The sequence below is a fragment of the Seriola dumerili genome, unplaced genomic scaffold, assembly GCF_002260705.1.
Source record: "Seriola dumerili isolate Sdu_G_001 unplaced genomic scaffold, Sdu_1.0 BDQW01005691.1, whole genome shotgun sequence".
Taxonomy (NCBI): domain Eukaryota; kingdom Metazoa; phylum Chordata; class Actinopteri; order Carangiformes; family Carangidae; genus Seriola; species Seriola dumerili.
Window position 1 is genome coordinate 384,433 of NW_019179946.1, and position 14,448 is coordinate 398,880.

Genomic DNA, 14,448 nt, shown 5'->3' on the forward strand with positions numbered 1-14,448 from the left:
GAGATTTAACACAACTTTAATTAAGGATATTGTAGGCCTACTTTAGTGGTTCAAATAACTTAACTACCCGAATTTCTAAAACCAGTGGAACCAGTGGATGTCCCAGTGGCTTTTTGGATCTGGGGCAATATATTGGTAGAATGTTAAACTGTGAACCAGCTGTGAAATCCAAAGGAAACCTAGCTTTAACAAGCTAAAAACGAACCTGACAGTCGTTGTTTAGGACATGAAAACCCTCACTTTGTCACGGAGTGGTTGTTGGAGGTAGACGGGGGTGTCTGCCGGAGGAGTCTGCCGGAGGAGGCGGGATAGTAGGCAGAGGAGCTGCCTGTGAGCATTCACCCCGGACAAGATCTCCACCGATGCGGGGAGAGCTTTTATAAATTCTTCTCGCGCTGCTATACGGGTACATCGATTCATTTCGGTGACTTTAATGTGTCTTAGCCCCGCCCGCTTGTGCTGACCTGCGAAGCAAAAGAAACAAACCACTGGGTGAGTGTCAACGAATCGAGCTCACCCACAGAGTCTTCTCTCCATGCTGAAAACGTGCAAACGTTTCAGGGCGAGGAGACCGCGGTGGACCGCAGTGAACGTGGTTTTACTGCAGGTTTGTTTTCCCAACTGTTATATTTCGGTAGTTCGGTAATATAGCGTCGCGTCATTAACCCTGTTTGCTAGCTATGGTTGACATATTAAGATTTCGCCGCTGACATTAGGAGCATAGCTCGGTTGTTCCGTTGTGTTCATGTTATTTCTCGGTAGTGAGTGTTGTACAGTCGCAACGTGTACAGTGAAACTGGCAGACACGCCTCGCGAATCGCACAGAAAGCAACTGGCTAGCTTAGCAGAGCTGTTAGCATAGCAAAGTAACCTAATGTCAACTTAGCAACACCCGCAGACAGGCTAGCTAACTTCTGTTTGCAGGCAGACACATCAGGTGACAAACACGTTTTCCTTTTACGTGTAAGGAATTGCGCAGTTTCCTTTCTGCTGATAGCTGTATTGGATTTAGTTGGACATAAAAAGGACAGAAAGGGTTGATATAGTAAGTTACAGTGCGTGATGAGCTTCGCTAATGCGCCTATGAATATGTGTTTTCTGGAGAGCCTTATCCAAACATTGTGGTGGCCGTGGCTGCTCTTGAAAACCCCGTAGTAGTTAAAATGGGTGCTGCTTATTCCCAAGCTATGTAGGCGTTGACCAGTCCAGACCATGTCTATAAGTTTGGCAAGGCCTCGGTACAAGGGTGATGTTTGCAGAAGTGCAGACTGCTTTTACAGTGTTCAACTAGCAGCAGCGGGATGTGCATGTAGGAGGACTGCTTGTGCATACTAGCGTTCAGAGTGAGACCTAATTGTCACTTCCATAATATACACTTTGCACACATTGGAGTGAGATATCATTCTCTACCGGTCACGGGTGGGGGTGGGGGGGTGACAGAAACACATTAAAACTCATAGATATATTCAAAACAAGACTCATTAAAAAGACAAGATGCATATTAAAAATAGAGCTCCATATTTAAAACAGAAACATATATTTATGTGTCTGTCATTTGTCAATTTTGTGCAATCTATAATACAGTAGCTTGGGCACTGGTATAGTTCATGTAGGAGTGAACTGTTGAATCCTATATTCTGAGCGTTTAATCAATCAGACAGCATGAATGCTGCTTCATGTATACTTCACTCATGATTTCATATGATCTTGTCTTTCTTAGCCGCACTTGTCAGCTATCAAAATTAGACCTGAAATTATGAATTCAGTAGAAGATGCAATGAAAATTTATCTTCAGCTAGTTTGATGATTGATCAGTAGTTTCAGTCATTTATCAAACAAAATTACCAAGCGATTGCCGGGTCCAAGTCCTCTAATTTGAAAGGATTTGCTGGTTTTCCTCATCATATGTGGCAGTAAGCTGAATATCGTTGGGTTTTAGACTGTTGGTTGGTCAAAACAAGACACTTGATGCAGTCTGGGAAATTGTGATGGACTATATTCTGACCTATTCTAGGCCAAACAATGAATCGATTTCTCAAGAAAATTATTGGCAGATAAAATGATAGTAAGATAATTATCCTAATCAAAATATTTGATCAGATTGGTCTTTGCAACGTGCAATATGTGGCTTAGCTGATTGTATTACTGCCTCGTCTTTTAGCAGATCCAGGGAGAGGAGCCTGTTTGTATTCCTCGGCAGGTGCAAGACAATGGAGGTGAAAATCGAACAGCAGGACGAAGACATCACATTCAGCAACACTGACACTAATAGTAAGATCATACACATTGTCATCGTGACAAAGAGAAAACTCAGCCATTCATGACCATAATGTAAACTGTATGAATGAGCTCATGCACTAAGTAGAAAACGAACCGAGCCTGTCTAGTGTTACATCCATCTTGAAAATAGAGTGTGTAGATAAATCAGCTAATTAGACCACTCAAGGGAGAAAAAAGGGAAAAAATGAAATTTTTCTGGCTTCCTCTATGTAGCATGTGGACATGTCAGATGGTTGAGGGAATCTCCTGTCCAAGATACTGCTGTTCTGTGGGCCCTGAGCAGATCTGCCTGTGTTTTAATCCAGGAAGGGTACATGGTGGTGCTGGACATATTCCAGGATACAGTTGGCTGCTGAATGAAACCCATTCTTGGGGTGGAACATACTGTAGATCTCGCAGTCGCCGTTTATTTATATTTTTGTCACTTCTATTAACCCTTCAGTGGCCGTAGCCCTTTGCTTTGCCATTTTATTCTAAGCATTCCAAAACCATAGTGCCGCATTTTTTATACTGCCATACTGGGGTGCCAAATTTGGAAATGATCCAATTCTGAACAGTGGCCTTAAAGTTATTACCCAAGAAGTCTGCTGTAAACCATGAATTACAGAAAAACTGCCTGGCTCAGATTTGATCTGAATTGTCTTCCCCTTCAGGTAAACGCCCAGCTGAGGACATGGATGAGGAGCAGGCCTTCAAACGTTCGCGGAACACAGACGAGATGGTGGAGCTGCGTGTACTGCTTCAGAGCAAAGTAAAAACCCATTCAGTTCACATTGGGCCATTATGCTGTTTTTTTTTCATATTGATCAAAAGAGATTTTTTTTGTCTAAGGAAAACGTCTCTCTCTTCACAGAACGCTGGTGCTGTTATTGGAAAGGGTGGAAAAAACATAAAAGCCCTACGCACGGACGTGAGTAACAGATAAAATGCTGCTAACATTTCTGCAGCTGCGGAGAAAGTTTAGTTGGCTAATGCCCCTTCTGTTGCAGAGTCTGCATAGGTCTTTTTGGACCTAACAACTGTGCTACATTTAAGTGCTGTCGAGAGATATTTAAAAAAAATCCAAACCTAAATTCCAAATTATTCCAACCCCCAATTCATTGAATTCCCACAGAAACAGTCCCAGATTTCTTGCCAGCAGGTTTTTAATCGTTTGATATCAAGAATTGACATGCACTGTTAGGCGATTAAACCAAGTTGGCTCTTGTAGACTGACAAGGGAGACCTTGTTAGACAGATCTGTTGGGTTTTGTTTCCAGTCCTCGTGTGAGTTTCAGCCTGATTCCAGTTCCCTTCACAGTGTTGAAGCTATGTTTGACCTTGAAGTGACAACAGGTTCCTGAAAACCTGAGTGGACATAACCTTTTTTGCAGGGACGTAAATCTCTGTAGTGCTCCAGACTGTTTATTAAACTTATCTTTGTCCAGGTCACACCTCCTGTTCTTCTTCACTCACCACAGTTTCAAGTCTCTCACTTTCTCTTCACTTTTGGGACAAAGTATAGCGTGTATTCAATTAAAAATGTATTCCTTCTCCCCCTCTTCCCTTCTCCTTTACTTTTTTTGTTTTTATTTTTGGCCACCTTCCTCCGTTGCCCATGTACTGGATCGACATGCCCCTCCTGCGTTGCCCACCTTGACGTTGGCCCAACCTCCGCCCGCCCCTGAACGCCCGCCCGCCCACCTGACACTCCCGGTTGGCCCCGCCCATAAACCGTGCCCCTCCTTAAACGGGCGCCTTACTTGACATCTTGTGATTGAATGCCCCCGCCCAATGCCAACCTCCTCCACCACAACCACCACCACAACCACCACCACCACCACCTCGGCCCATGCAGTACAATGCCAGTGTATCAGTCCCAGACAGCAGTGGCCCAGAGCGGTATGTCCCACCAGTTATTGCCTCACTGCCTGATTAGAACAGTGAAACACATGTCTTTGATAACCTGCCTTCTGTTTCATTTTAACATTTTTATATACATGACAGTATACTCCCCATCCCCCAAACACCCCCCTCCTCCACTTGTAAGAGACATGTATTGTTCCTTTTGATTTTTCTGTCCATTTTAAGCATCTCCATTCAGTTGGACTTTTTGTCATTACAGTTTATTGTCCATGCAGAGAATCACTGACAACCCACTACCAAGTAGTTGGTATTTTATGGTTAGCAACACAGCTGTTGGATGTTGTTTTTCCTTGCTGTGATGTTTAATTTTACCATGAAACTTGTAGAAAGCAGACATCTTTTTCTCGCTCTGTCCTCTGCGGCCCACCTGGCCCCCTCACCTCCGACTCCACCCCCCACCCCTACCCCCTCCTCCTCCTCCACCCCTCCCCCTCCACTTTTTTCAGCATCACTGTCCATTATCTCTGAGAGAGCACTGGCTCTTGTCTGGAGGCTCCGTCCCCCACTCTGTCAGTCATTAATGTCGTCTCTTTATTTCATTGTGCTGCATCCCTTCTGTTAAATTTCTCTCAGGCCACATCAGATCAGAGCTGCCTGCCAAACCTTTCATAACCCCCAACCCCCCACCCCAACCCTGCTCTTGTCCTGTGCCACAGAGTAGTTGGTAATCACTCATATTTCCTTCCCCACCTCAACTCCTCTGCTCTGTTACTCTTTTTCTACTGCCCACCTCGTCTCCTCCTCACCTCAGCCCCAAGCCCTCTCCTCCCCACCTCTCCCTTCTCCCCCAACCCCCCCTGGTCACAATGAAGGTGTGCTGGAGGCGCAGTTGTCATGGCAAGTTATTCTTTCAGTTTGTTACGTTCCTTTTCCTCAACTTGCTGGTGGTGGGATGGTTATAGAAGATCTCTTTCTCTCTCTCTCACACCCCCTTCCCCAAATCTGTGTGGCCAGTCTCACGTTAATTTGAGCCGTTCTGAAGCTGCCCATCCTCCCAACGCTTCTCTTACTTTGAGAATAATATTAGATTGAGTGCATGTCAGCTTCTTATTTAATCAGTTTAGTGTTTGGGAAAAGTTATAATTGTGCGTAGTCTTAATTTTTCCTGTTTAGTTGGAAATCTTTTGTAAGTCTCTCCGTAACTTTTTGCTGGACTGCTTCTCGCGTGTTTTTTTAAATTTTATTTATTTATTTATTTTTCTTTATCAGGTTTTGTTTTGTGTTCTAGTTTTTGTCCCCCTTGTAATGCCTTGCTTCCTTTTGGGACAAAATGGTTCCTGACAGGATCCTGAGTGTGAATGCCAGCATCGACACTATTGGAGAGATTCTGCTGAAAATCATACCGACTCTAGAGGAGGTGAGCCACCATGTTAATTAGCATTATTTGGATGAAATGACAAAACCTGAGCTGAACTTTACACAACGAAACTGCCGTGACCTGAATAACAACCCTTTACTTTGTTGGGACTCATTGGATCAAATGGCAGAGCTCTACTTCAGAAACACTCATTGATTGGCCATAAGTCACCCTTACAGTTTTACTGCAGTGGTCTTTTTAAACTGCTCAGGTCAATGTGAGAGCCTGGATCTGTTATTTGACTGTGCAGACCAATCACTGCAGTGACTCCCATGCAATGGCAGCTCATACTAATGTTGATCTATTACAATATTTTGCTAATGGTGCACATTGCTTCAGATGTGTCTGAACAACAAAGTGAACAATTACACATTTATACTGCTCCAGGTTTTGTGCACCCCATAACACATGCATCTTACTTTGTTGTTCTTGGATACATTTTCCAAATGGCACCTTTGTTGTTATATTGTTGATTTTTCTACTCAGATGAATCTTAGCTTTTTAATGAGTTCAATCTTTTCCACCACTGTTCTTCTAAAACAGTACTGTTTTCTGTGTTTGAAAAATGCTGCAATGAAATATTGAGAGTCCCTTTTTATCATCTAATAAATTTTGTGACTGCAGCAGCAGCAATTTTAGTGCCAATTATTTGGGGTCTTTGTAGGTCTGTCAGTTACCCCATGCTGCTTTAAAAAATATCCTCTAAAGTTGACACATACTGCTTATTTTACAGCTATTTAGTATAAAAGTGTGAGTGTGAAAATTCGCAAATTTAGTCAAATAGAGAGGAAAAAATTTATACTCTGCTCACCTGGTATCAGACTTAGTTGCTGTGCTGGAGCTAAAAAAAAAAAAGTATCAAATTCAAGGAGAGGAGCATCAGTACACTCAAATCTCTACAAAAGTCTTTTTTAATAATCAAATCAAATTTTAATTAGATTAAAAAAGATAAAAGTATGCGGTTGCTCCTTTCATTGAGAATTCACTAATCTGAAATGATATACAGTACCTGACCTGAGGCCTGTGTGTGCTTTGGTTCTTAAGTTCCATCATTTCGGGGAAGTAAAATAGTAATTCCTATTGTTTTTATGAACAAAAGTGATATTTTCAAGAGTTTTTACAGCACATGTCCTTTAACAGCTTGCAGTGGATTTCCAAATTGCTTCTGTGATTCTGACTCTCCTGTACAGAATTTACATTTCTCTGTGTGGACTGAACTTAAATCCGACTAGATGTTGGGTTTACATAAAGTAGGATGGCCATCTTTTTTTTTTCTCCACTCATTGGCAACATAGATTATTTAATTGCAGAAATGCTTTGTTTCTGCAACTATAGGATGAGTTTCAGGCCCCACTGACATTACTGATCTTGTGCTGTTTCTTTAGTACCAGCATTACAGTGGGATTGATTTTGACTGTGAGCTTCGCCTGCTGATCCATCAGAGCTTGGCAGGGGGCATCATTGGGGTGAAAGGTGCCAAGATAAAGGAGCTGAGAGAGGTAGGACAGAGTCCAGATTAGCAGGAGCCTTGCCATGGTGCTTTGCACGAACTGATGGCCTGTAGATGACTTATTAGAGACATAATTGTTTTATAGTTAATGATGACTGTATGGGAACATATGTATGTATTGAACTATTAAAATGTGTTTGATTTGATTGACTATTAAGATAAGGCTAGTTCAGTAGCGAAGCGCTCAAAAGTGAATTTTGATGGTCTGGTCTCATATTTTTGTTTCTACGTGCCAGAACACTCAGACCACCATCAAGTTGTTCCAGGAGTGCTGCCCACACTCCACCGACAGAGTCGTCTTGGTGGGAGGAAAGCCAGAACGTGTCATTGAATGTATAAAAGTGATCCTGGAGCTGGTGTCAGAGGTGAGTTTACAGCACTGAGAACATATGCACACATGCAGATGTAATAATAGTTACTTGAAGCTGAAATCCATCACTGAGAAGTGAAATGTTAAGAAGATTATCGTTTTGTGTGCTTTAAACAAAACAACTATTTCAACAATTATTTCCGTGCAGGAGAGTCTATTACGATCTCTTCTTTTTAATTTCCTTTGTTTTCATTTTGCAGGCGCCAATCAAAGGTCGTGCCCAGCCTTATGACCCAAATTTCTACGATGAGACATACGACTATGGAGGTTTCACCATGTTATTTGAGGAGAGAGGCAGACGACCCATTGGGGGTTTCCCCATTCGTGTGCGTGGGGGCTTTGAGCGAATGCCCCCAATTCGTGGCAACAGACCCATGCCTCCCTCCAGAAGGGACTACGATGACATGAGCCCCCGCCGGGGTCCTCCACCACCGCTGAGCAGAGGTGGACGAGGCGGCAGTCGTGCACGTAACCTGCCTCTTCCCCCGCCTCCGCCACCAAGAGGAGGGTGAGGAGGTTAAAATGAACTCCAGTGTGTTTGGGTTGGTTCGTTTGGGCTGCTTTGAAAACTGTCGGCTGAACTCTGACCGAGTTCTCCTGAAGAGAAGGGTCTTGGTCTGTCTCTAACCAGACTCTGGAGCAGTTCAGTTGTGGTCTCAAACTAATAGTAGATATGTGATTTTAACATGAATACGAAAGCTTATCTTCTGTTAAATCCACCAACTGATCATGAACTGCTGATGGATTTGCTGTATAAGTACAGGCTTGAGGACAAGATTGTTTTGTAACCACGTTAACGTGTATGCACACCACTCCATGAAAAGGAAACTGTCCATATGACCTATTAGCTCTGTGGTAGTTTATAAAAAGCAGGTGTGAACTAAAAGGTAAAAAAAGGTAACAATGTGATGTCTTATTTTTCCTTGTTCCAGATCATATAAACCAAACCACAGGTGTGAACAAACCCTCAGACACCCAATTGCTTAGATACTTTTGAACATTTACGTTTTATTTTTCCAATACCTTCCTTTGTCTGTCAATGTTTGCAGGGGAGACAGGTTCTCACATGGCAGCTACCACGGCAGCATGGACGACAGACCAAGGTGAGTAGGATTGTCAATACTGCAAATTATCATATAAAAGCTGGTTTTGAAATAATGGCCAAAAGCCTGTGTATAAAGGGACATTTTAATGTGAAAATTCAGAAGGAAGTGTTGAGTTTTAGGCATGGTAGCTTAACATAATTTGGGAGAAGTAGAATGCCTGACATGACTCTTTCTGTACTGATACTTAGATCTGTGGAAATATTATATATTATGGTTAAGTTAATACAACAGGTACATTTTGAGTTTGTATCAACAAGCTAACAGGGGAAATTAGAAATAATGGCCTCACACTGACATAAGCTTGCCTCAAATAAGGGCCACTCTCTGCCACCTGGCTAAATTATAGGATTTATGTTAATATGATTCCTCCCAAAGTACAGCGACATATATCAGTGAAAGTTGCTCAGCGGCAGACTGTCAACCCACCAGCCCTGATTCAGAGTATGATCACAGGTCATCTGTAGAGTCTGCATGTCCTTTCACACTCACAGCTTTCTAAATACCAATCTAACAGCCGTGACCTGCTTGATGCTGTGGTGTTAAGTGTCCTCTACAGAAGATAAACTATATTAACTTTACTATATTAATGCATACCTTTTTTGTGTGTAGTGACAGAAGAGGAAGAGGAGACCGTTATGACAGCATGGTGAGTGCCGTCTGTGTTTACAGGTGCTAAGCTTAGCCGGGCTGTGTGGTTGTAGCTTCCTAGTTGTGTAGTGTTTGTGAATTGTGTTTCAGATGAGATGATTGGAATTCCTCTTTCTGAGTGTAGTACAAGCACAGAGGCATGGACACAGTGCTGCTTTTTCACTGTGTATGCACACTGATCTTGGCCTGTTGTTGCCTGGCAACACTTGTCTCCTTGGTTACCGCAGAGCAGCTGAGTACGTAGTCCAGAGATCCACCAGGCTAGCAAATCAACTTGAGCTGAAACCAAAGCAATTCCTGAACAGGTTCCCTTCAGGTCTTAGCTGCAAATTGTTCCAACAGGATAAAAGAATATATTTAATCAGATGAATACCAATAGAAGTCACTGAATTCCTGAGATTTAAGGGTAAACATGGTGTGCTTGCATAAATACAGCTTCACTTATAAAGACCACTCTGATTTTGCTTATCAAAATGCAAATTAACTTCAGCAGTGAGAGCCTCAAGAGATGAAGAATTACTTTAACTGGATAAGAAGATAGCCTTAGATAATAAAAGAAATGTATCACTTTACTTTTACTCATCTGAAGGCTTCATAAATACAACTGTTTAATGCATATAGTTGCAAAGTGTTTGCATGCTCAGATAACTAAAAAGTGTTTTTATTTATTTAGAATATTTAGGTGATGAACTAATTCTCACTGTTACATTAATGCATTACCATTTGAATAGCCAGAGGATGGATTTATTGGGTTAAGGCAAATTATTACTGTGCATTTAAATGTCCTAAATATGGGCAATTAATTCTTTGGTATAATTAGCACTATGACATGACATGTCTATAAAAAATGTAATATCCCAGATTGTTGAAAGCTCAAGCACAATAAGTTGAATATTTTGACCCAGTTTCAAAGTTCTTGAAGTGCTTATGTCCGAGTTGCAGCCTGCGACAATTTTCGTATATAACGAAGCAATGACATAGTTCTTAAAATGTCAAATATTTTTGTAATGTTCCTTTTCTACCTTTTATTTTTACATAGTATGTACTTTGCTTTTTTTTTTATCCCACCTCATGTTGTCTACTAAGGGCCGTCTTCAAAGTAACCAGATGTCTGAGGGCAGTGTGAACTCCCTAGTCTTCTCAGTATTCAGCAGAAATATTTTGCAGGATGAAACTGTAAAATAGAAAACATAGACACACAGCAGCTATCAAAAGAAAAATGCAGTTCTAACACTCATTGCCTGGAGGCGGCACAAGTGTCAAAATTGCTGGAAGAATTTGTTTCCTTGCCTTTAGATGGCAACATGTCTGCAACTGCTGCAGCTGTTACTTTTCTTTCTTATAGATTGTGCATGTTGAACTGCAAGTCAAACTGATGATGCTGTCAAGTTGTTCACACTGACAGTGTACATCACTGTGGGAATCTAGAAGACTAAGGTGGTGTGTCCACATATTGCGTCTTTAAGCTGTTATCTCAGGATGGCCACAAAATTACATGAGTTTGTTTCAGTGGCCTGCAGGCCTCAGATTTCAAACCAATAATGCACTTTTCAAATAAAGTGGAACGGGATATTTGAAGCATGAATGATGCTGAAAAATGTGCAGTGACTGCTTAACGCTGTGGAATTGGTCCTGACTCAGATCCTCGTGGAACATTTCCAGCACCTTGCTGAATCTGTGCCTCAGATAATTCAGGCTGTTCTTGATGCAAGAAAGAATCTTACCCATATTGGCCAGGTTGTTTGTGATATTGTTGAATGGGTACAGAGTTTGTGGCTTATTATTGAGCAGACAACTTAAAAAGGCGCTCAGAGCATGCTGTCATTATTGTGACATTACAGTTTTATGTTTTATCTTTGTTTTGTTTTGTTTTTGTCCCATTGATCCTGAAATGCAGAGTGGAGGCGGATATGGTGAGTGTTGATATTTGTATAAATCCTGCACAGATCTACATTTAATTCATCAAAGGAAAATCCTGTTTTTTGTTAACTGAGGTTTTATTTTCATGGTTTTAGCCATCATCCTTTTCACATATGTCATGTGGGGACACAATAAACTCTGCTAAACAGCAGACTGCACTGGGGAACAAGTCAAATCATAGAACCACTTGACCACTACTTTTTAAATCTACAAAAAGTAGATGCTAAAGTCAATGCAGCAGATTCCTGGTTTATCGTTTGTCTACTGTACTTATCATAATACATAGTGCACTCAGTTATAAAGTGCAATGGATGATTACAACAGACAGTTTAATGTATGTTATCCTTCTTTTCTGACCATGTTCTGGATAATTTGATTAAATTGAGATTTAAATTTTTATTCAAGAATTAACTGTAATGCTCATTTGTTTAAAACCTGTCGGGTGGCCTGACCACTCATATTACTTTCCCCATTAAACCATGTTGTTGCAGCTGTGGCTGCAAGTTTTGACATGTCCCCACATCCTCAGAATTACATCATTGAATAATCATTTCCCTTAAAAAAACGTACTTGCCCTCTAACACACTGTAAGAGCACATAAAGGGGAAACTTGTCTTGGGTGTTCTGTCAGGCTGTATTGCTTCTTTACTAACACTCTATCTGTCACGATGGTGGATTTTCATTTTTCACTTTCTTGTTTCCTTTTCAATGTTTTCAAAGACAACAATTCTTCCTGGGATCACTTTCAATCTGGTGAGTGGAGCTGAATCATTATTGTCCCAGTGTCTTGTTTCCTAACATAAAGGGATTGTTTCATATTGTTGCACATTTTATTTAAAGACAAAATCACTTTAAATATACTTTCTCACCATCTAGGTGGCAGAGGGTCATACAGTGACATAGGAGGCCCTGTCATCACAACACAAGTCACCATCCCTAAAGATGTGAGTAAAGCATCTATTGACACTCAAAAACACATGACTCTGACAGTAAAGAAAGACAGACAAGACATTTCACTTCTGCTTGGTTGTTGTGCAGCTGGCTGGTTCTATCATTGGTAAGGGCGGCCAGAGGATCAAGCAGATCCGCCACGAGTCTGGGGCATCCATCAAGATTGATGAACCACTAGAGGGCTCTGAGGACCGCATCATCACCATCACAGGAACACAGGACCAGATCCAGAACGCCCAGTACCTGCTGCAGAACAGGCATGTGCTTCTGTGAATCCACCCCCCAAAAAGGTCTTCATCATCACACTGCAGCAGCCTGGTCTCTTCTGATGGCCTGTTTACCATCCACTGCTGGGTGGAAGTAAACAGTTTAGTAGTTGCTGTCTTAAATAGTTCACTTCCACTTTACTTCCTGTAGAAATGCCAGTGGAAAGTTATAACACACACAGACTTAAAAGCTGATAAAACATGTTGTTCCTATAGTGAACATAGTTGCTGCAATATTAATTGTACTATATCACTATATACTGACACCACTGTTACTACTGCTTCTTTAGTCTGTACCCCCGACGCTGATCATAAGCAGTGAGAAAACCTGAACACCAGAAAGCTCCTGATTTTGTCTAGAGCTGAAACAACTGGTCGATTAATTGATTGGTTGATTGACACAAAATTAATCTGCCACTTTTTGATAATCAATTATTTATTTTAATCATCTTTGAAGGAGAACAGGCCCTTTGCTTTATGATTTCAGTTTCTCAAATGTGAGGTTCTGCTTCTTTCTGCTCTTGTCACTTGAAACTGTAAAGTGAACATCTCTTGGAGTTTTACTGTTGGTCTGAGAAAACAAACACTTTGAGGATGTCGCCTTGGGAAATTATATAGAGCGTTTTCCAGTGTTCTGTGACATTTTATGGAAAAAAACAATTGACAAAGTAATTAGCAGATTAATTGAAAATGAAAACAATCATTAGTTGCAGCCCTAATCTGCTCAACTTGAACCTGATATTTCTTAACTCAACATTTTACTGCCTTGGATAAATGTTAAAATTTTGTATATTATGCCAGAAAAAGAAGGCGTTAAAGCCTCTTTTTTTTTTACACTAGTATCTCATCTTGAAGAGTTTTCAGTTCACACATTTATTTTCCCCACTCACTAAATGGCTAAGCTGGTCTCAACAGTCATATTGCGTCTTGCAGACAGAATTTATTTTCAGCCTTGACCTTGGCATACTTTTTATAACTTACAGTTCTGCTCCACATGAGAAATGTCTTTCAGTTTGCAGCATCCAGCATTAACAACTCCTGACCCATGTTATGCTCCTGTTAAAATAAATATCCTTAATGTTTTCATGAAATGCCCTTACTTATATCTGTCTCTTATTTCAGCGTGAGGCAGTACTCTGGTCGGTTCTTCTAAGAAGAAGGAATTGAAGAAGAAGAGTGAAGCCATGCTGCCATACTGTTTGCTCCGTCTATTCAGAGCCTACATTCCTCTGCTTTGGGTAGATGTGCCCACTCCCCTCACTGTCACACACTACACCACCTATCTATACATTGCTAATTTTATTTAGAGGAGTTTTGAAAAATCTTAAGCTGTCAAACAGCAAACAAGGAGTCAACAACATATTCCGTGCAGGTGTAATTATTTTCTGGGAGATTCTTGTGCCGTCATTGGAGTAAACTCATCTGTGTGATAACTTTCTGTGTTGTGAGCCACCCCTGGCCCTTATCTCCCTCATTTCAGTACAGCATGCAGAATGTAATCTTTTTTTTAAGGAACATGATGTGATTTTTAGTTTTTTTTTTTTTTTTTTTTTTTTTTTTTTTTTCTTCCCTCAACTGATGAAGGACCCACTCCAAATGAAGATGCATGGTGTCAAGAATGGTTAAAGAGCCATTTAAATAAACTTTTAATTTTTACACAAGATTCAACATCCTTTTCCACTTTCAAATAAAGTGCTTTTTGTAAAATGGGAGTTAAAGAAATAGTTTGACATTTTAGGAAAAGTGCTCTCTGGCTCTGAGTTTTAGATGAGAAAAGTTCTTGGCTATCCTAAGTAGGACTAATTTGCCATGAATTCTTAATTAGGTTAAATTAAGACTGAAACCGCACAGGGGCCCCAAAAGCTCATATCATTTGTTGCTGCTGCCAACAGTTATTCACATATATCTGATGATTATTTTATTTAATCAATCAATTGTTAAATAGTGAAAAATACCTGTCATTATTCCTCGAAGCCCAAATAAACCAACAGTCAAAACCTCCTAAAATGTTGAGGTTACTGGAAATATAAACTAGCAAAAATTACATAAGTGTTTCTTGTACAAGTTTACATCTGTTCATATAAATGAAGACTTTTAATGTTCTAATCATTTAATTATACTGAAGTTGAAGCTCA

The 14,448-nt window shown here is 40.7% G+C and overlaps 1 protein-coding gene across 3 annotated transcripts; it reads left to right on the forward strand.

Annotated features, from left to right (window-relative positions):
- Window positions 1-439: 439 nt before the first annotated feature.
- LOC111239905 (heterogeneous nuclear ribonucleoprotein K-like) lies at window positions 440-13,840 on the forward strand. 3 transcript variants are annotated; one of them, XM_022769849.1, is made up of 17 exons: window positions 440-492; window positions 2,165-2,271; window positions 2,934-3,031; window positions 3,134-3,190; window positions 4,118-4,161; window positions 5,470-5,542; window positions 6,928-7,041; window positions 7,289-7,417; window positions 7,623-7,930; window positions 8,355-8,375; window positions 8,472-8,525; window positions 9,138-9,174; window positions 11,074-11,089; window positions 11,817-11,849; window positions 11,973-12,040; window positions 12,135-12,304; window positions 13,436-13,840. In XM_022769849.1, exons 2-17 carry the CDS (start codon window positions 2,211-2,213, stop codon window positions 13,464-13,466), a joined length of 1,314 nt encoding a protein of 437 aa, XP_022625570.1. In that variant the 5' UTR covers window positions 440-492; window positions 2,165-2,210; the 3' UTR covers window positions 13,467-13,840. The 3 variants fall into 3 exon arrangements, with proteins under 3 accessions (XP_022625570.1, XP_022625568.1, XP_022625571.1); XM_022769847.1 differs by lacking the exon at window positions 440-492 and adding an exon at window positions 539-607 and having other exon boundaries at window positions 2,162-2,271; XM_022769850.1 differs by lacking the exons at window positions 440-492; window positions 8,355-8,375 and adding an exon at window positions 539-607 and having other exon boundaries at window positions 2,162-2,271.
- Window positions 13,841-14,448: the final 608 nt, after the last annotated feature.

What these genes read in the sequence shown, in the direction of transcription:
- LOC111239905 (XM_022769849.1), top strand. Translation starts at nt 2,211, where the DNA reads ATGGAGGTGAAAATCGAACAGCAGGACGAAGACATCACATTCAGCAAC. An exon ending in TCATACCGACTCTAGAGGAG is followed by an intron (nt 5,543 to 6,927) that starts GTGAGCCACCAT and finishes CTGTTTCTTTAG; the next exon opens with TACCAGCATTACAGTGGGAT. An exon ending in AGATAAAGGAGCTGAGAGAG is followed by an intron (nt 7,042 to 7,288) that starts GTAGGACAGAGT and finishes TCTACGTGCCAG; the next exon opens with AACACTCAGACCACCATCAA.